The sequence below is a fragment of the Thunnus maccoyii genome, chromosome 11, assembly GCF_910596095.1.
Source record: "Thunnus maccoyii chromosome 11, fThuMac1.1, whole genome shotgun sequence".
NCBI lineage: Eukaryota > Metazoa > Chordata > Actinopteri > Scombriformes > Scombridae > Thunnus > Thunnus maccoyii.
Genome location: NC_056543.1, coordinates 28,201,711 through 28,224,047, shown reverse-complemented (window position 1 = coordinate 28,224,047; position 22,337 = coordinate 28,201,711). Strand labels below are relative to the sequence as shown.

The 22,337-nt window shown below is 40.4% G+C and overlaps 1 protein-coding gene across 5 annotated transcripts in view; it reads right to left on the bottom strand.

The window, feature by feature from the left end:
* Nucleotides 1-22,337, bottom strand: part of man1a2 (mannosidase, alpha, class 1A, member 2) — a 147,094-nt gene that overhangs the window by 5,523 nt on the left and 119,234 nt on the right. For all 5 annotated transcript variants that reach the window (XM_042425694.1, XM_042425692.1, XM_042425690.1 and 2 more), the window contains 4 exons: nt 12,044-12,159; nt 10,610-10,829; nt 8,712-8,884; nt 3,216-3,331 (listed from right to left, as the gene is read on the bottom strand). In XM_042425694.1, coding sequence (XP_042281628.1) covers nt 3,216-3,331; nt 8,712-8,884; nt 10,610-10,829; nt 12,044-12,159 — 625 coding nt within the window. The remainder of the gene's footprint in view (nt 1-3,215; nt 3,332-8,711; nt 8,885-10,609; nt 10,830-12,043; nt 12,160-22,337) is intronic.

Here is a 22,337-nt window from a genome sequence, read left to right as displayed (position 1 = left end):
CAAACATACTCACTCGAATATGAGCTGAAGGCACAGAAAATAAACGATCTAAGAGCCCAATATGATCGATCCACTTTATTTTAGGATGCACATTATTTTATTTTTAAATGCAGCCTTTATTTTACTTAAAATGAGAAAAGAACATTTATTTCTACTACTCATTAGAGTACTTATAATTTATAACATCTATGTATGTATGTTAGTTTCCATCATGTTGTTGGTGTATATACTCATTCACCCCTTACATCAACTCTATTCATTTTTCTATGGGTTGAAGCAGCAGCTGGAGGCCGAGCAATGGACCCATTGTGAACAGGCACTGCACTAGTTTCATTAATATCTCAGAGCTGTCACAGCAAACAAACAGTAGACAAGGACAGTTGTGCTTTGTGTTCATTAAACCTGCATTTAAACTTGACCATCAATGAACTGTGAAATCACTAAAAGTTAGCAACTGCACACATAAGTGTTTAACTCCTTATTAACATCAGCCTCATCAACACCACCTCCACCTCTCTCTCTCTCTACCTGTTGTGGTGGCTTGTGCATATTTTGTGTCTCTTTGATTCATCTTATGTCACTCCATCTTCTTTTTGTTTCCCATGAACATGTTTAATGCTTCTTACAGCATCAATAACTAACATAAAGATAATAACATTTTACTTTTATGAGTAATATCTTGAGTAATAGTAACAGTTTTTCTCAAGTGGACTCAAACCGCAGCAAAAGTAAACGTTTTATAATCAAGTAGACTACCTATTTTTTTCTTTTCTGGGCTTGTGATTTTATAGAAATCCCATCGCTAAACTGCACTTATGAGCTCTGCTTCACTTGCAGGATGAACCTGGACTCGCAGGCGCAGTCGAGAAGCTGAATGTGCAATAAGCTGCTCCTTTAGTAAATCAAGAGCTAAACACATGCGTATTGAAGCCACAAATTCACTGAAAACTACAGTGCACGTTTGCGTTACAGCTGGGCGGCTTTGGCTCAGCAGGTAGAGTGGGTCGTCCACTAATCACAGGGTTGGCGGGTTGATCCCAACCTCCTCCTGTCTGCATGTGGAAGCATCCTTGAGCAAGATAAAGAACCCCAAATTGCTGTCCATGCTCAGGCCAGCACTCTGCATGGTAGCTGCCTTCAGTGTATGAGTGTGAATGATGGGCAAAACACTGAAGTGCTTTGGACAAAAGCGATATAAATGCAATTATTTACCATTTTCTTAATAAGTCTGGTCAACTGGCCACAGTGTCAGCTTAGTTTGTATCGGCTAAAACATCAAAATTTGGGGAAGAATAGAAAAATCTACCTGTTTTATGCATTTTGTGCACAGTATTAAGTGTAATCAGGACATTTACACCTTTTATTTAAACTCTACATTCATTTCTAGCAGGGTGTGTAATTCATTGTGAAATATATTTAACATTTAAATAAATCTGACAAACAGACTGCTGAAGTCAGAGAGTTTCATATTTTAACAACAGTCTTTAACTGATGTTAGCTGAGCCTAACTTACGATCCCCACAGCTGACATACAGAAGTTCAAATGCTAAGTCTTTGTGCAGAGTGTTGTAACTTGTAGCCAATGAGCAGCCTGTGTGACAAAGAGCTGCTGCTTTGTTTTGACGTGATTGGCTTGCAGCCAGTGGGGACAAAGACTGAGAACAAATAGACACCAAAGGCTGCATAACACTGAGACATTCAAATGTCATCATCTCAGAAAGTTAGCAGCCAGCGTGGCAGCTGACCTTTTAGACATATACACCAAAGACACATTTTACTGGCATTTGAGGCTTTGTGGGTGTTAATTTCAGACACATTAAAGTAAAAAAATTCTAAGCAGCTCCCTTTTGACACCCTGAAATCAGCCCGGGTTGCTGTGTTTTATTGTTATCTTTGATCTGTCGGACTGTTTGATTGACAGTAACGTCTTTACACACTGTATTCACTCTGGTCAATCTAACTAGTATAAACTGTATTACCAAGAGGAGAAAAACGTTCACAGAGCTGCCAGCAGGGGGAATCAGAGAGCCGCATTAGGCTTCACATTTCCCTCTGGGTCACAGTCTGCACTCAGAACCTTTCCTCCCTTCATCCTTAAGTGATGATGATGTACCACAGAGAGATGAGAGCTGCCTTGTAATGTTGTGTGACTGCGTACAAAGCTTGATGCCTGTCCACTGAAGTATCCAGTCAGATTAACATGTTATATGCCTTCATTCTTCTATGGAGTGTGAATGTAGAATTATTGAAGCATGAAAAATGTTCTGTCCTCACTGCGTTGAAGTTCATGAGGCTGTCCTACTAAACTATCAATTCAGTGTTTCTCTGCTGCCGCTCAGCAAGGAAACACTGACCGGGGAGAAACAAACGGAATTTTAAACTAACAAGACTGTTAGACAGATAGACAGATTTTGAAGGATTCAGACTCATAAGCTTCAGCTGAACTTAAAGGATAAGTTCACAGTTTTTCCAAGTCTATTCCCAAAACAACAGTCAGGAGCCCAAATGAACAATGAAATGAGTTTTTCCTTCTTCTTACTGACCATTAGAAGATTCCCTCCAAATGCTCTTACAATGTAAGTGATGGAAGACAAGATCCCCAGTCCTCGTTCTGAGAAAAAATGTATTTAAAAGTTTATCTGAAGCTAATATGTCACTTCAGCCATCTGAGTCTAATAAAGTGGATACCAAAGTGAAGAATTATTTGTGTGTCTTGGTGGACAGTATGTTCCTGTGCAGTTCTAGTGGAAGGACAGTAACAAAAGTTTCCACTTTATTAGACAAGTCAGATGGCTGAAGCCTCATATTACCTTCGGATAAACTTTTTACACAAAATCATCACTTCCATTGTGCATTTGGAGGCATCTTCAAATGGCCAGTATGAACAGGAGGAGTGATTACAGCGTGTAAAACCTGAGTGTTCTTATAAGACAGACTTGAACAAAGCTTATCCTTAAAAAGAACCTCATGTGGGTCTCTGACTGACATGTTGTTGGCTTTATGTTTGCAGAGTTTTCTGCTCATTTATTTTTTAGAAAAATGGGTTGAGCAAATAATCGTTTATATCATTTTCGCTGACAAGCCCTTTAAATCAGCCAAACCCACCACCCACCCACCGAATCATGGCATTAATTACAAAAGTGATTAATTAATTAAGAAGCGTGCTGATGATTCATAGATCGAGCCGATGAATCAACATATCAGCGTTGGCTTACTTGAGGGTCTCGGCCAGGAAGAAGCTCTGCTGCACGTCGTCGTAGGTTGGGTTGGAAGAGTAGACGTCCTTCACCCCTGAGAAACCTCCGCTCACCCTGCAGTACTTATCAATGGCCTGGAGGAGACAGTGAGGGAAGGAAGAGAGGAGGATGAGAAGAAAGAAGATAGGAGGAGAGAAGACGGGAGGGGCAGGTGGGAGAAAGAGAGGTGAAAGGAAAGGGCAGGAGTGAAGGGAACGGAGAGAGGGAAGAATAGGAGGAGAGGCACAAGGGGCAGAGAAAAAAGGTGATGGAGGGGGGGAAGAAGAGCACAATTTTAATAAGCTTACAAAAGCATGCTATAATTAATTTCTTTGCTTGTGACAGATTAGAACGAGTCCTGGGGAGACGCATACAGGAAACAGCAACTGTAGAAAACCAGAGGAAAAGAAGATTACCACCTGCCTCCCCCTGCATTTACATTTCATTCTGCTTTTGTCCCTCCACACGGAGCGGCTTCATAATGAGGGTACACACTCATTTGTTTCATGTTATGCTGAATCTGAGGGAGCTGCCGCGTAATGGCAAAGTAAAAGATTCCCTTTTAGAGAGGCAGAGCCTGTGGCGGTCTCACAGGGGTTGTCTTTACACGCTGTTGATCAGCTTGTCTTTGTCACCTTTGTCTGCTGTTGCTCTACAATGAATGGGGGGAAAAATAGGGGCTGATTAGCTAGTCTGAGATGTTGTATTCTAAACATGTCTTAGCTCTTTTTTTTTTTTTTTTTTTTTACTAGCTGTCTGTGATTTAGGAAACAACAGCATTTGAATGTGTCATCTGTGTATGTTTTAAGCTCCATCTATACAGAGCTTGAATGTGATTTCTTTGGACGTCGGAGATGGATTTGATTATCTCTAAGTGTCTGGTCTTTCCATGAAACATTTAAGACTCAACTGTAGGTGGTTTGAATTGTGAAGTAAATCCCCCCTTTGTCCGTTCACTTTGGCTTTTGAGGATTTATCTCTGATTCTACAAACATGACAGATGTAAATGTTGGGACAAGCAGTCGGATAACAGCGGAGCGATGATTCAACACCTCATGAAACATCCAGAATAAGTAACTGAAACTACAAAGTGACTGGCTTGTTGCATCCAGTGTTGTTAGTCAGAAAAATAGACTTTAGTCTCCTCTGTGTTACTATGGCAACAAATGCTGCAATTACAGCAACTGGAGACTCCGTATATATATATATATATGTATATGTACAGATTTAAACCCTAACATAAAAAAGGACAGCATTGCCATTACATGATTTAAGCATTAATAAATAATGTAACCAGCTGATGATGATATTTTAGAATTTGTCACATGAACATACATAGTGGAGCTGAGTGTGTTGATTCATTATGATTTCAACATCAAAACCAGCTGATCCAGATAATTAAACTGATCACACTATTATGATTATGCTCCTCAATATTTAGTTTTTTCTCCAAAATAGTTTGTGCAAATCAGTGGAACAGCAATCTCAGAAAAATCCAAATTGTTAAAAATTCATGTTATAATTGAAAACAACTCATAATTGTGAGCAGGTGTTTCCCTCTTCTGCACACTCACACATGAGCCGCCATTACTTCATGAAAAATGCAGCGATCATCCAGCTGCTGATAGTGACACTGTGCTATTACCTGTGTGCTCTATTGATTTGCAATGAAGACTTGTTACAGTGAAAGTGGTGCCTCTATGAAAAAATCTGGCTGTATTACACTTCTGCGTATACCTTATCGACTTCTGCTATTAACGCATGTAATTGAACGCATTATACCCGTCCTTGTCTCTCTCTCTCTCTCTCACATACTCACACACACTCACACACATATTCTCCCTTCATCCTGTCCTCGAGTGACCATTATGCTGTCAGCAAAGTTCCTTCGTAAGGAATTTGGACCATAATTCCTGTTATTCATGGACTGCTGCGCCTGCTGTACATTTGCCCTTCTGGATCTACACTGCAGTGCCCACAACAGCCCGAGCAACACACACACACACACACACACACACACACACACACACACACACACACACACACACACACACACACACACACACACACACACACACACACACACACACACCAAGCTGATTGTATCCTACATCATGTCTGGCTGCTGAAAACATATATTCAAATGCATGTTTGCAGTCGAACAAATGGTCAACAGTCTTATCTTGGTAATGGGATATACCCAGCAAATTTGTAACTGTACATATAAATCTGTACACACACGCACGCGCACACACACATACACACACGACCATCTGTGATGTATAAATGATCTGATAAAAAGTCTACCTGTAGGAGGAGGAGGAGCGGTGTGTCTGCAGCTGCTAAGTGAGGACACATTTCTCATTACAGCAGATGTGCTTTACCTTCACACACTCTGACACACATGTGTGAAGTTGAACACACACACACACACACACACACACACACACACACACACACACACACACACACACACACACACAAACACACATACAAGAGACACACACAAGCACAAACACACGAAGAGGAAAAGAGGAAGTGTGACAAACAGAGGCAGGTTTGGTGGACCAGATGGAAGCAGCTGGGCAATATGGGAAGGAGTGAATGTATGAGGAGACAGAGAAGACCGCAGGTGTTTGTGAGAAGTGTGTGAATGTGAAAGTGTGGGAATAAAGAAAGGAAGACAGAAGGATGTTGAGCTTCGTGTGAACAAAGAACCCTCGGGTGTTGTGTGAGGAAGAAGCTGCGTGTGTGTGTGTGTGTGTGTGTGTCTGTGTGTGTGAAAGAAATGAAGAACAATAAAATAAGGAGAAGAGGAAAAATGGAAGAGATGGAAAAATACAAAGAGACAAGAAAAAGAGAAAGTGGAAAGTATGTGGAGCCTTCAATGATGGCAGGCAAAGAGAACGCACATCGTCGGATACAAGCTTTGTCTTAAATCCATACTACACACTGATTCCAAGCAGGCTTTAATAAAACAACATAAAAATATGCTCAGTATGCAGACTGAAAAACACTTATGAGTGTGGTGTAAATGTACACTTTTCTTACACAATGCAATGGAAATAGAAATGGGGGACCTGCTTACAGCTGGGAAAAAAAAATCAACATAAATTCTGGTTGGGGGCAAGACAGCTCCAGAAAGATCTCAGGAAACAAAAAATACAATTTTAAATATTTAAAAAAACATCTTTCTTTTATTTTTTTCAAGTTAAATTGGTGTTGGTGTCTTACAGAAAGTTGCAGTTTGATTGACGTGGGCATGTATGGTATCATTTGCTGTCAGTATAAAACGGTGAAGTATGTTGATTCCCTGCACTGTAACAGCATAAAGCAGTATAATAAAGATTAGTACAGCACATACTGTATACAGTAAGTATGTATTAGAGAGGATGTAGAGACAGTTCCAATTTATAAGAACCAAAGATTTTCAGAGAATTCAGGGTTCTTGATTCTTGAATGGTGATGTTTGAACCTAGTGCACTGCACTACTGCACACACTGGTCACATACATGTTTACAGTGTCTGTAATTACTGCAGGAAAGTAACTCCAAGCTGAGGAATCAGTGTGTACAACAGGTGCATGCAAAGGAAGATGAGGAAAAAATATTTATTTTCTCCGTTTTTAAAGAACAGAAGAATTAGAATAAAACTATAAAAGCAAAATTAAATCACACAGAATACAGGAAGTGTCATATGCATTAGTATGTATGTAAGCGATATTAAATAATGCAAGACAGGCAAAGATAAGCTGTTCAGCTCCAGCTCTCTTTAGTGTCACTCATACTGAGTACAATAACACATCACACACACACACTCAATGAGCAACTATGCACTTATTCAGAAGAAAACAAAGAGAAGTAGTTTCAGTTTTTAAAACTTGAGAAAAGAGGTGACTTGAAGATTGGCAGGAAAAGGAAAGTATGAATAGAGTGGGGTGAAAAAAAGAAAAGAAAAAGGCAAGCAGACCGGTTGAGATTTAGAAAGAGACGACACGTTGACTGCTGTATAGAACACAAGCTCTTTAATCCTGTCAGAAGAAGTGGAGCAGGGGAGTGAAAAGGATAGCGAGGGCTTTCATTTCTGTTCTCCTTTCATATTAAAACAAAAAGAGGAATAAATAAGTAATAGCACCTTAAAAACTCAAGTTCTGACATCCACCTACGTGTTTCAAATATATGCAAACATACACATAGTGGATTTCTACAGTGCCTGCAGGTTGACAGACATTCACGAATGTGATCTTTACAGAGAGAAATCTATATGTGCCCTTAACAACACTGCCACAGTCTACAGGATACAAAGACCTGAAGAGACGAAGCATCTGGGAGAATCTGGGAGATACCTATAGAAGGTACTTCTGCCTTCACTTCACTGTGTGGAGCTGGGTATCGCTTGCACTCTTTCATGAGCTCAAATAAAGCTTAAAACAACTCTCTGCCACACGTTGTCAGTGATCAGTTAGAAGCATAAAGCATTGGGGAAATAGAAAAAAAAGTTCTCTGTTTTGCGGTTGTCATGCTTTTAGCAGAGAGACACATGAAGACTCATATAACGCAGAGTTTGACCTTCTGACTCACACTTATCTACAGAAGAAAAAGTCCATATTAAATCAAAGTTTCAGCTCCAGTAATATAAGATAAACTCACTGTTTAAATACTTTCACTTTCCACTGGACTTGAAGCAGATAATATTTAAACACATATTCAGAAGTTTTGACCTTATCCTACTACTGAAATCTAATTAATTAAACAATCCTTGGAGAAAACCCTGTGAAATTATCTACCAAAAGATTAGATGACAACCATCCCCCTTACAATGAAAGCTGAGTTTTATAGTACAAAGAAATACATTTTTAATCTTTATCTACAACTACAATAATTCAAAGGTTTGCAGAGTATGAACTGCTAATAATATTCTTTCCTTTCTGATGATCTAGCAAATACCACAAATCACACTTATGTTCTTGCAAGTGTGTCAGAGTTCAGTGCCGTACTCACCCAAAGCTGTACTTCACTGACTGTAATATCTTAACCCATTCATCCAGGTATTCACATGAGTGCTCTCTACTTTGGACCTCGCTGCCTCTTCAAAAACTAGATCCAAAATTTCTAATAAATATCATGCTTAGTTTAAAAAAATGTAGAAAAGCAGAGTGGGGGAAGAGAAAGTCGGACTCGCAGACAGAGGATCTTCACATGTCCTTTAACATCAAGATAAAAGATAAAAATACTTTTTATACTTTGCTGCTCATTATCATACACCCAGGTTTTAATTTAAACTGTCTAAGAGTGTCGGTCTTCTTCCATCTCCTCTGAAAGCTTCACCTAACGTGCTTCACGCTGCACAGAGCAGTGCAGGGTTCAGCAGACACCGCCGGTCCTCTTGAAAGTTGCTCACCATCATTAAACTCAAAATGAACATGGGACTTATTTACTTTTGTTAAAATAGTTTTAGCAAATGTCTGTACCGTACCTGTGCTGCTTCCCAGCCCCACTGCCGATACTTGGGATCGTGGGTGAACCTCCACATGTACCAGTAGGTCTCGATGACCTCCGGCCGCAGGATGTAGTACTTCTCATTCTGCCGTACGGCCACCGCCTCCAGGCCGCTGTCGAACTTAAATGCCTCCGGGCCGAGCTTCAACACTTGAGGAAGGAGAGAAAGGTGTAGGTGGACGGAGAGAGGTGACAGTGAAGATTAAGAGGGCGCGGAGAGGGTGAGAGGTGAGGAAAAAGGGAAAAGAAGAGAAGCGAGGAAGAAGAGAAACAGGGGGAGTTTGTAAAGGAAGACAGACATGAAGAACAGGAAGGAAGGGAGGGAGGCGGGGAGGGATTTGAGGATGATGAGGAAAAGAAAGAGAAGAAAGAGAGAAAGGGAGCAAACGGAGAGACGGGGGAGGAGGGAGTAGAGAAAGATGTAAAAGGAGGAGTAAATGAAAAAGGTGACCGGTGAGAGAAAGACAGATAGGGAGGGAGGGTGGCAAAGAGGGAAAGAATGATTAAGAGATGAAAAGAGGAGAGAGGAGAAGAACATTATCTTTAGCGCCTTATTTGTCTTAATAGTTCAGTTGCTGGTGATTACAGGTCAAAGCTGATGTGAATGTGTGTGTGTGTGTGTGTGTGTGTGTGTGTGTATTTGTGTGTGTGTGTGTGTGTGTATTTGTGTGTGTGTGTGTGTGTGTGTTTGTGAGACCAATAAAAAGCTTCCAACCAACATTGATTTTTCTGGCTTTCCGTGTTTTTTACAACTAGTGTTTTCTGCCAATTAAGTGTGATAGACATTAGGAGTCTAAACGTGGAAAATTACTGAGAAGCTGATGAGGTAGTGACAGGACTGTCTCTGACAGGATTACAACACACTGCCACATTTACACAAACACACACACACACACACACACACACACACACACACACACACACACACACACACAGTCAATGGTTGCTGTGAATGACTGCTCATTAAGAACTAACAGGCCAACTCTAGACAGCCTGACCGCTGCTATCAAACTCTCTGCCACCTAACCAGAAAGTTCTTTCTCTCTCTCTCCACCACCCTTCCTCTCAGTCACTCTATCTTCATTTGTTGCTACGGCAACCTCTCCTCTTTCTTTGAGAAACCTCACAATTTCTGACACGTGTGCGCGCACACACACACACACACACACACACACACACACACACACACACACACACACACACACATAATCATGATGCAAGATCACACACTGGCTTTTCTTCGCTGACAACTATTGATCCTCGCCAGAAAACATCCAGGCTACTATTTTCAAAGGTCTCATTGGAATGGATGATGTATTTGCACTTTCAGCCAACTGAAAATGTAATACCTGCAAAAACATGACCAGCCAATCAACTCTAAAAAATTCCTCAGTAGGGTATTGTAAGTTTGTTGTCTCTTTGTTGGTTAATGTTTTAAGGACCAGTGTGTAAGATTTAGTGGCATCTAGCAGTGAGGTGGCAGCCAACTAAATAGCCCTTCCCTTCCAAGCATGTAGGAGAACCTACGGTGGCCGCCAAACTCATGAAAAACAGTCAGTGTTTGGTTTGTCCATTCTGGGCTACTGTACAAACACGGTGGTGCAACATGGCAGCCTCCGTGAAAGAGGACCTGCTCCCTATGTCGATATAAAGGGCTCATTCTGAGGTAACGTCAACATGATTCTTATTTTCAGGTGATTATAGACTGACTAAAACACTTATGAATATTATATTCCATTTCTGCCAAGTCTGTTCTACTAGATGCCACTAAATATTACACAATGGTCCTTTAAGACAGTTATTTGACAACATTACAGACATTTTTTATTCATACTGTGAGTATTTATGTGCCTGTGTGTATTAGTGTTTGTTTACCTGTCCGGTCGTATGACTCGTGGCAGGTGTGTGCAATCTCAGCACCCAGCTGCAGGTAGTGTCCGGCCTTGTCGTCGGGCGAGCCGTCAGCGCCCAGAGCAAACATGCCTCCGGCGAAGCAGGCCAGGTGGCCCATCTTCCTCTCCAGGTGGCCATTCTTCCATTCGCCGATGAACGTCAGACCGCCGTTGGATTTGCGGATCAGGTGGCGCTCGATGGCCTGGAGGGAGGGAGTGTTTGTGTGTGTGCGGGTAGTAATTGAAAAAGTGAATGAGGGTTTATTAAATGTACGTATTTGGGAGAAAGTGTGGATGTTTATGAGGAGATAAGTGTCCAAAGAAGGGAAATGACACAGTGTTTATTATAGCGAGAGTGTGGACAGAGGTTACCAGTGGAATATTATGTGTGTGTGTATGGGTTGGTGTGTGTTTGCGGTAAGTCATCAAAATGGTAAAATGTGTGAAATGTATGTGTTTGGGTCAGAAAAAAAGGGAGAATGATTACAGTAAGAATGTGATATGAAGTAAAAACGTGTGTTTATGTGTGAATGATGTTACGTTGAATGGGGCATTGACATTGAGTGCACATGTATGTGGGCGGGAAGGGTCAAACAGAAGAAAATAGAACAGAGTGGTGAGTGCAGAATTTGAAACGCAGCCAGATTCTTCACCTTTCACTCTGTAGCATCTGTTCTGCTCAATCTCTGACACACTAATGATTGACAGACATCATCAGCTACAGACCACTAACATCTGCTTCCTGCTAAACCCAATCTCATGTTGTATGAAAAAAGTGTCCCGTGTCCCAACGTCTCCTTTGTAAACAGTTAAACACGGTCAGCGGGCAGTGAGTGTTGGTTATTAGTGTAGCTGCTGACAATTACAGTTACAGCTGTGATTTGTCAGTGACTGCTTTAAATTTTCCTGCAACAACTGCCTACTGCATGAGTTTGTTTAGATGCAAAATTCCTAAAGCTGATGCTCTTGTGTTACGTATTTTACTAGCAGCTGGACTTAGTTTCACTTCATTATTTCGGTTTGTCCTTTAAAAAACCTTGAACAAAAACTACAACTTGTACATTGAAAGTGAAATCGACTGTTGTCCTACGTGACGCTGTGGATAAAAAGACATGCATTTATGTGATTTTACTTCCTGATGGGCACCGTCATCCTGTGGTTTCCATGCAACCAACAGGAAAAATTGAGTTTGTGTTTTCTGTGATGGTTTATCTCTCTCTGCAGTGTTTTAAAGCAGTGTTATTATACAGCGCAAGATTAAATGGCTGCAAATGTTGCCCTTGAGGGTAGGAAATCAGTGCAACCATTTTATATATATATATATATAAAAAACTAGATCTTTTTCAGATTACTGGAAAAGGAGTGTGTGTTCAGTAAATGGTCAGCAAACAGTCTAACAGGCAGATAAAGACTGTACCTCAATGGCGTCATCGTAAGTCTTTCGGGCTTCCGTATCAGTCTTGTCCGACATGAGCCATGCCTTCAGCAGGTACTCGTAAAAACTGTCCCCCAGCCCTCCAACTGAGGTATGATCTGGAGAGAGGAAGGGAAGAGAAAGGAGTTAAAAGAGCGGGGTGGAAGACGAGGAAGGGATACAGCGTGACAGAGCAAGAGAAAGAGGAAAAACAGCGAGAGACGGATAAAGAAGACAAAGTGAATTATTCATTTTTCGACTTTGCCTCAAAGTCTTTGGCAGAGCGCAACATATGGCATCAAAAGCATCTCTAAAAGCCCTGGGTGTTTTTTTCTTTTCAACACCCACAATACATTGGCAGCAGGTTTCCACTCATTTTTCTGTTTTGTTTACTTTTTCCCTGATGTGCTCGGATTTCATTGTCCCCAATCGGAAGTTTACACAGCTTTCATGACTGTCCTAATTTGCTGGACGCCACATAGTGAAGATGGGACGCTGCCATCATTCAGTCTGATCACACTAAGAAAATAACTTCTTCTCTCCAGAGGACATTTTGAGCACACTTGATCAAATTTTTAAGTGCACTTTTTTACATTTTATTTATCAATACTAAAAGAAAAAAAGAGTGTGCAGCCAGGTTTGGTCATAGTTTACCATCATGACAGTACATATCCAAGATAATGTCATTTCATAACTTTCCTGAAAATGAAAATCTACTTTATAGTGTTTGTTAATTTGGTTTTGTGAATGACAAGTGTTAGCACAGATTATTAACAAAAAAGCCAAATTATAGACATTTTTTCACCATTTTTACTTTTTATTGACTGAGTTGTTTGTGTGAAATTGGCTTTTTGTTCTGCTGACTCTGTTTTCTTATCAGACGATGTCTGATCCATAAATTCAATGGCTGAAGACCACTGATGAAGTCTGTTATGGTTGAAATAATGACAGTCACATAAAATTTCCATTTCCACACAAAAAAAAGGCAAAATGGAGAAGGAACAGCAGAATGCAGTTACTTTTGGATTGAACAAATGTAGTAGATGAGTAGTTAAATTCCTGAACAGTCGTATTTCCTTATAAGCTCCTCTTGTGGCATTAGTATCTCAAAAGCCAAGTTGGGAAAGCGATCTTGGAAGAAAAGACATTTATTTAGCTCTAATTTCACTGGCTGAAAGTGGAAATATTTCTAAACCTCTATGTATAACTATATTCTCAGCCCTGTGTAATCATATTCAATACCTGAGCAGACTCTTTGTGTCTCATCTAAGATCTTTTTTCTCTATCTGACTAACATGCCCTTAGGTAGATGGAGGGATACGCAAATAAGGGCAAAGAAAAAAAACACACAAGACAATGAATTATTCATCTTTTGTCAAAGAGAAAGCACAAACCTCATAAACAAACCTTGGAGACATTACTGAGGGCAGAGTGCGCTCACTGATGTCTGTGAATGTACATATGGGTGACTGAGTTTATATATTTACTCAGAAAATGACAGCAAGTAACTAAACAGACATTTACATTGAATGACTGTAAATTAAGCTAACTAACACTTTGAAAGTGAAAGTCTGAAGCACGTAGATTTTCACTGACTGGAACAGATTTTAGTCACATCTAGGTATAGAAAAAAACATTTTTAAAGTTATCTGAAAAAAAAAAAAAAAAGTTTGGTGGCATGAAATCATTTACTGTGAACCAAATCAAAGAGAAACTAGTGATGGAAACTGAAATGCTACTGAAGTAAGAGTTTGTGAAAACATTACACTGGCGTTTTGCTGTAATAGATATTTCACTTTCCGTGTGTTTATGATATCCATAACAAAACCAGTGAGTGTTAACGCAGCATTGGCAGCATTCAGTGTCACTGAATTTCTCCGGGGTGTTTTGGCTTTTATCTGTCAGTTAACAATACATATTCAAAATGAAATGTGTTCTTTAGTGTTGCATAAACAAATATTTCAATGGCTCCTCATGTTCCCCTACTCCAAATACAGTATTCATGCTATTCCATGCAGGGTGGGAAATAACCACCAGACCTGGATTCATTCTGGTATATTTTGTATTCCTCTTGAGTCTCTCTGCTATGCCAGTCTCTGGCAGGTCACCAGCACTCTTCTGGTGGCTCTCTTCCATGCGAAATTACCATACTTGGTTGGTGAACTGGAAGTGGCATGTGGGTATTTTTGAATGTGGCAGCTGAAAAAAAAAAATTGATATCTTGATAATAACATTATTGCACCTTGGTCACCTTAATGTCTAACCCTCTTGATGGGAAAATGACCTACAGTACTGGTCAAATAATCATTATGTGGTCAAGTACACATAATTTGTCTTGTTTTATTTCCTCTATGAACACATCAAAGGGAAAGCTCATGCCAGGGTGCTGGAAATGAATTGTTAAGACTCAGATTCAGGAGGAGCAAAGCAGCTCTTTACTCTTATAAGCTCTTAATTTATCAGTCCATGTAATACATGTTCCAGCCCTCACCTTTAGATAGTGACTAAAGAAGCGGCTGACATGTCTTTTCTTCACAGGGTGTCTGGGTACACCTTCAGGGCAGAGTGAGGAGCTCACATATCTGAAGAAGCTCAGTGAATAATCACTGTTTCTTTTCTCAGAAATGAGCCATTTGAAGTGGTTTGAAGGGCTAAACAGGATCAGACCCCTCCCTCAGAGGGTATTTTTGGGCATGTGCACCCAGGGAGTGCAAGCTAGTGATACATGCCATGAACAATTATCATTTGTACTGCGATTTAAGTTGTAATCCCTAAGATTTCAGTCCTGGTTACTGTGCAGTTTGATACTGCAGGAAACACTTTTTAAGGCAGTTCCTTTATCAGAAATACAACAGAAGAGCAGCTGGTGAGCCTATTTACAATGCAGCCAAATAAACTCACGTCACGTTAACAATAAAGTCGGTCAAATAACAGCGACCTCGATCTGATTTCATGCTGCACACACTGCAAGTAGTTTTCCACACAGCAGCAGGACACAGTGGAGGTGGTTACCTTGCTGAGGAGGTGGAGGTGTGCAGCCTGTTGCCTGCAGCTCTTCATCTAACAGCTCACTGTGCTTTACTACCAGTACTACCTGCAATATTTAAAACTCATCTACTGACAAAAAATGGCTATGCTCTTGTTTTATAGATGACTTGTTGTTGACAATCAAGGTGATCAACAAATTGCTTTTCCTGTGGTTGCTTCACAGTAAAAGTCATCCAATGTTTTACCAATTGAATGCTTTTAATGAAGCAGCGGCAGCATTCGCGGTAGCTTAATACGGCTCCGATGCAGTGTGAAGAGAGTGACCAATAGACTGTGAGGCAAATATAAAGTACCAATCAAAATTTGATTTTTATCAAACTTTGTTGGGGAAACTTTGGAAATGAACTGTTAGCCTAGTATGGATGACAGATGTCATTTTACAAAGTCAAATTATTTTGCTGTTGTGAAGTTCTCTCACTCAAGGAAAGAGAGCTTCGGAGAGGACGATGATTCTCGGTGGATTTGGATTGGAAGTCGATAGCTTTCTGTTCACACACAGAATAATTCATAACTAGCGGAGTGTCACGGAATCCCTAATATTCAGTACAAGTTATTTCATTTTCATAAGACAGAGATTCTGTGTAGCTTGACAATTTTTATTTATCACAAAGACCTTGAAATGCAAGATTCACATTCACAGGATGATTATTGTATCCAGGCAGCTATCGAGGTCAAGTAAAAAATTAAATTTTTTGTATAGAGGACAACGCTGATCGATCCCATAATTCGCCCGCTGCTTTCACTAACCACATTTTCATTTCCGAGGTAATCTGATGATTGTACCAACAGGTTTCATACATTTTAAAATTAAAAAATACATACTTTACCCATCTTATCTTAGCGTCTTGACAGATTTGAAAGATTTTGATCTACATCATTACTACAAAGCTGTCAACGGCTGGGAAATATGTCCTGTAGGCAGTGTCACTCTAAAATTTGAGATTACATGTAAACAGACTTGTAGATACTGTATGTGAATCAGCTCTGTTATAATGTTTTTCAGGACTTGGTATAATTTTTGGATAATATCTTGGTAAATGGACTGCATTTATACAACACTTCTTATCCAAAGTACTTTACAATTTGCCACTCGTTCACCCATTCACACACCAACGGCAGTGAGCTACCATGCAGGTGCCAGCCTAATCATCTGCAGCAATTTTGAGGGTTTCAAATTCTGCTTTGCAGCGACTGAATGAGCCGATGACAAAAGGTGCTCCTCCCAGGTGATGTCGCTGTTCTTGGCTGTGTTCCCTACAAACTGAGCCACAGCCACCCCCGCTTAACAGCAGTCACACACATCCACACTCCAGTAGTCCTTTTTTGTTTTTTTTCCATCTTATTAACTAGACAGATCTTGGTCCACTGCTACAATTACAAACCAGTCCTACTTGACTGTCATCTCAAAGACAACTGGGCAAACTGCTTCTGTTAATGAAGACTGTAAGATGTGGTTAAAATCCCCAGAATACTTCAATGCTCTTCTTTGTGCTTGATGTCTAAATTGCTGTACAAAAATATTTTCTTTTTTCTTAATGGAAAACAGCATGATTTGACAAAACTGCAAAATGTCACAAACAATATGCAGAGTGGTTGGGTTTGCATCTTTTATTGTAATCTTAAGATTACAAATTGCTGAAGAGACTAATGACTAGCTCTGTGGATCGTCTTTTACAAATACTCTTACTTTTCCAGACTTTTCACAATTACCAGTGCCCTGTGTGACATATACACTACCACACCACAAGATAAAAGCAAAACAACAAGAAGACAGCAAGCAAAGACAATATAATCAACATATAAATAGCAGGTGGCGGGGTAGCTATGTCGAAGGGAAGGAAGGACAAGTCGTGACTGATCGTGTCGTGACCAATCAGGAAGCGAACATGGGTGTCTGCATCATCGTTTTCAAAAGTTTCCGTCGGCAGCGTTTTCAGAAGTCTCTGTTTTAGGGGTTCAAAAACACCGGAGTAGTGTGGACGCTTGGCGTAAAAGTAGCAAAAGTTATACATTTTAAAACAAAAACATATTAGTGTGGATGCAGCCTTAGAGGCACTGAATATTTTTTGCTGTGCTTATCTTGTGCTGTCTTGCTATCTCTTGCGGTTGCCAGTCTCCTTTGACTGACAAAGGTGTTATTTTTTTTATACAATAAAAATATGTGAAAACACATCTGAGGTGATGGCCCATGAAAGCAAAACCACTTGATTCGCACATTAACCCTGATGTATCAGAAGGAGCACAACACACATAACAAGTAAGAGTAAAACCACAGAAATTGGAAAAACAAAGCATCAGACCAGAAGGAAGATAATACATCACCCACAGCTCCAACTGCCCTTTACACAGGACAGCTTTGAATGTAAGGAGGAAAATAACAAGGCAATGCAGATTAAGATAAAAATTGACGCCTGCAGAAGTGCTCGTCCAAATTCTGTCTGATCCTTTTTGCATCTTTCCCTTATCGTTACACCTTCCTCTGTGTCACAACCACCTCCCACATTCTTTCAACTTCAGCATCCACCCGCACACTCCCCCAACTCCTCTCCTCTTCATCGTTTTTCTGCCGATCAAAGGTTCCGGGTCATGCGGGGAACGCCTGTCAGTCAAAGGCAAGGTCTGCTGAGGAGGCAGCTTCAAACGCAGCACTAATCCACACACAGAGAGACGCATGTACACAAGGAAACGTTTTCATAAAGCTTCAAACACATAGAGATTTAAAGCACAGGTCAAGGGCAAAGGCTGCTGAGGTAATACTGTTTCACATGTGTTTTTTATGTATGAATACGTAGTAAATCCAAAACAAATTTTCCACTATGATTAACAATGGATTCAGGCTTATTGCAGAAATGGTTTATGCCACCTGGAAAAGGCAACAACAGGATAGAAAAAATGCAAAAAGGCTTCGATTTTTACAGTGACAACAGAAATTTGCCACAAAATTAGAGACAAGTTTGCTACTGTATACGGGTGTTGAAGTTGACAGACAGAAATGATAGCTCTTAAAAACTGACTCAATAAAAGCAACACAGAAAACCGTTAACATGAACACAATGTCAGACTAAATAATGAAGCAAAACAAAATGGAAATTCTGATTATCAGGCTATGAAAAGACTTCCATGGGCAACAAAAGCAAATACTAACTTTTGATATTGAATAGTCTGAGTCATAAGGGAATATACTGTATTTTACCATCATTATCAAAGCTGAACCTCTAAACACATTGTTACATTAAAGATTTCTATTTGTTTCAGTAATAATTAATTTTTCTATATAGAAAATCCAGTGATGAAGAAAAGAGTGTTTTGACAGTCTGCTCTGTGTGTGTGTTAGCAAAAAAAATCTGTGTGTGAGTAGGTTACGAGAAGGGAGTGGGTGTGTGTGTGTGTGTGGGTAGGCAGCACAGTGTTATGGTAAGACAGAAGAGTGTGTGGTAACAAGGCTGTCAGTCACAGCAGGATCTCATTAAGAGAGAGGAGCTCAGCCTCATTCCTCATTAGCCTGACTTAACTACTGTCTATACACCTACACTCCGCAATGAGGGACACACACACATTTATACAGTGACACATTTGCACACACTCTAGACACATGCTTCAACCCTTCAAACACATCAGATATTCTCTCAAACATACACGTTCATACATATTTTTCACACAACATTGACAATTATTCACGATTCAAATGTTCCTAATGTTCGACACACACATGCGGCTCTCTCACATACACCCACACATCATAACCAGAGTGAAAGACATTTTTTTCACTCTGTCTGTCACAGTTGGTTTTATACTTGTAACTGCACTCTCAATATGAACATTTTACAAACCACAGAAACTTTGGTTTGACTTAACGAAGACTCTGAATAATGGTTGTTTACTTGCCAAAGCAGCTGATACAGTAGAAAAACCCTCCAGTAGGTGGAGGGTTAGGTTTTGGGTGGTGTAGAGCAGGGGTGGGGAACCTTTCTCCTATCAAGGGCCATTATTTTAACTTAAACTGTTAAATGAACATGCTTTTGATTGGTCAAACCTCACATCAACCTCTCTAATGTGATGGCTGGAACTGCTCGTCTTTGGTGAGGTGTCTGATGTCAGACGGTAGTCGTGATGATGCTACTCGTAGCTGGTTTTCCAGGTTTGGCTTAGTCAGTCTTGAACGAAAACCGAGTCTTTGCAAGAGTCAGTTTTGAAAAGAACTGCTCACAGCAGTAGGTTGTCCCAAATAGAGGTGCAAACTTCGTGCATGTCTCCTCATAATGGAAAAATCCTCAGGACGTACATGCGGTTTATAGAACTCGAGCAGAGGGAGGTTGTTGTACCTAGCTTTGAGCTCATTGTTGCTTTGCAGCTTAATGATTTCGTGTTGTAGGTTGTCAGGCACATCAGCTGGTTCCACATTAAAGGGCGTAGCAAATATGCTCAGTTCCTTTTGTTTACTTTTCATGTCCTGAAACCTCTCGCCAAATGCCTGAAGGAGTTCTGCACAGCACCAGCATATTCAGATGTCATAGCAGGCTTCTGTTCTTGTAGAATTGGAAATGCAGTGTTACCCCTTTCCAGTTGCACTTGCCACGGATTTAATTTCGCTTCAAATGACTTACATTTGAAAGCAGAGAGCTGAGAAGCTGGCTGGGACTTTGGAGCTTGACGTTCAGTTCTGAGAGGTACTTCTTAATGTCCACCATGAAGGCCAAATCACACAGCCACTTGCTACTGCAAGAGTTCAATGACAGGTTTTCCCTTCATCTCCATGAATTGTTTTACTTCTTCCCTCAGTTTGTAAAATTGTGTGAGCATATTTCCGCGACTCAGCCATCACACCTCATAATGGTAAACCAGATCTCTGTACTTGTTTTGAAGCTCACTCAGTAGCTCTTCAACTTGCGGCCGTTTCGCCTTCTGCTTTTGATCAAATTTATGTTGGAAACAACAGTTGTCATTGAATTGTTGAACTTCAGGGAATGCACACACAGACTCTCTTGATGTATGATACAGTAGCATACAACTAATTCATTTGGATCGAGACTGAGACGACTCTTTTTTCTTTTTGACCAATGCAGTTAATCCCTTTTGTGAGCCAACCATGGCTGGGCCTCCATCTGTAGGAAGGCCAATTAATTTTTCAAGTGGTAATTCAAATTTGTATATAGCCAAAACAACTTGCTAAAACTAATCCTCACCTTTGATAATGCCATGCATGGCTTTCAAAGACAGCCATTCCTCCCTTGTATCAAACTCGGCAGTAATCTCACACACAAAAACAGCTAGTTGGGCGGTATTTGTTATGTCTGTTGTTTCATCACAGGCCAGAGAGAAAAACTGGACATTTCTTGTGGTGTCCTTCAGTGTTTTTTCAACATTTTGTGTAATATCAGTAATCCGCTCTGTGACGATTCTTCAAGACAAACTAAAGCGTTAACTTTATCCAAATGTATTTGTCCTTCCAACTCATCCAGTTCAGCATGTTTCAAGCTGTAATGACACTCAAGGTTAGCCTTTTTCTTCACTGCGAGCGCCTCCCCACAAACTCGGCACACTGGTTTGCCTTTTTATTTCAACAAAAAAAATCTTGACAGTCTCCATGATGCATATGACCGATTAAACTTAACTGTTATATGCGTTTTAACTCTGACCGTAACCCGAACAGTTCGTGTGTTCTCTATAGACGGGTCTTAGAGGAGAGAAGTCTTAGAGGTCCAGAGAAAGGGACTGAGCACTGCATCATTGTTGAAAATGTTTGATTTTACAGTTGTTCTGCTGGAGGCTTGATATAACGACTTCAACTGGTTCAGTTTTGTGGTTCTTACCTCTGTGTTTTTGGGATAGTTCTGTGTTTTTCACTGTCAACCTCTTTTTTTGTATTGGCAAGTTTTGAACAAGCCAGTTTACTTTATCAACTGAAGCTCCTACATTCCACAATAACCTTGCTAACTGTGGCAACTAGTGGGCAGCTGAATGATGACAGCTGAGGTGACGTGATAGCGATGTGTCACAGTGGTCAGGTTAAATTTTGTTCCTGGTCCAGACTGAATTGTTATTTTGAGAGAAAGAAATCCTCAATAAATCGAGGTGCCTGCTTTGTTGCATACATGTAGAAATTAATAAGTAAAAAAAAAAAAAGAAAAGGTAGTTTTTTGCCCATCAGCAAAACTTTCATCAAGGCAACAGTAAAACTGACAAAGCCTTGGATGTCTTTCTTGAGTGAATACAAGTGAAGTCCAGTTTCAAAAGAACAATTCTGTTTTGAGTCTAGTAAAACTGACCAGCACATCTTACACTCTGGCTCTGCATTTTCATCTGCTGGTAGTATAGTGCGAACATTTTATCCCCTTGCCCAAGGCTGCTTCAAGCTGCTTTTTGATCAAAAACAGCTCCATTTTTCTTTCCCAGAGTGCACTGCAAAGAGTCACCCAGGTATAATGTACAGTAGTCGCATGATTAGACATAATTACTTCATAGTTCAATAAATCAACTGGAATTGTGGTGAAATGAGGAAAAAATGCTTTTTTCCCCCCAATCATCAGGAGCACCTTTGCCTCATCATTTGTCATTTTGCAAGGATTTATCAACATTCAAGGGCATTTTTGCTCCTAGCCATATGGGTTTCACACTAATTACATTCCTGTCACCTAACCTACTCCCTCCTAAGAGTATCATGCAGTCTCTTCATGCCTCTCGGTGCTCAGAGGACACTACAGTAGCTCAGGCTAGCTTTGGCGTAGCTATGAGCTTTAAAGGCAACTCGTTAAAGGCAACAAGATAAAATGGCAGCTAATTACTGTGTCCACACTGAAGACCGCAACACACAAACGGCATCACACAAGTAGATCAATACATATGCAGGTGGTGTATGTGCACACAAAGACAGGTGCAGACACATAATAACACACACGCTAATTTTATGACTCACATATATACACAAGGAAGGACAGGCACTCTCCATCATACACACACACACACACACACACACACACACAGCAACAAACATAAAACATCCGTCATCACCTGCCCAGTCATGCGGGGTGCCAGCTAACTATCCATCTGTTAATGCAGTCATCCATCCATCAATCAGTACGCCCTCCTTCCATCTTCTATCCATTTATTTTTCCCTGAAGTTGGTCCAAAGTCTGTGCACTTACAAGTACATCCGTCTGACTGCCAAGCCACCAATCCATTAATCAGCCCCTCGATTTATCCATCCATCCTTCCATGAGTGCAATCCATTTGTTTTGTCGACAAGTAAAGC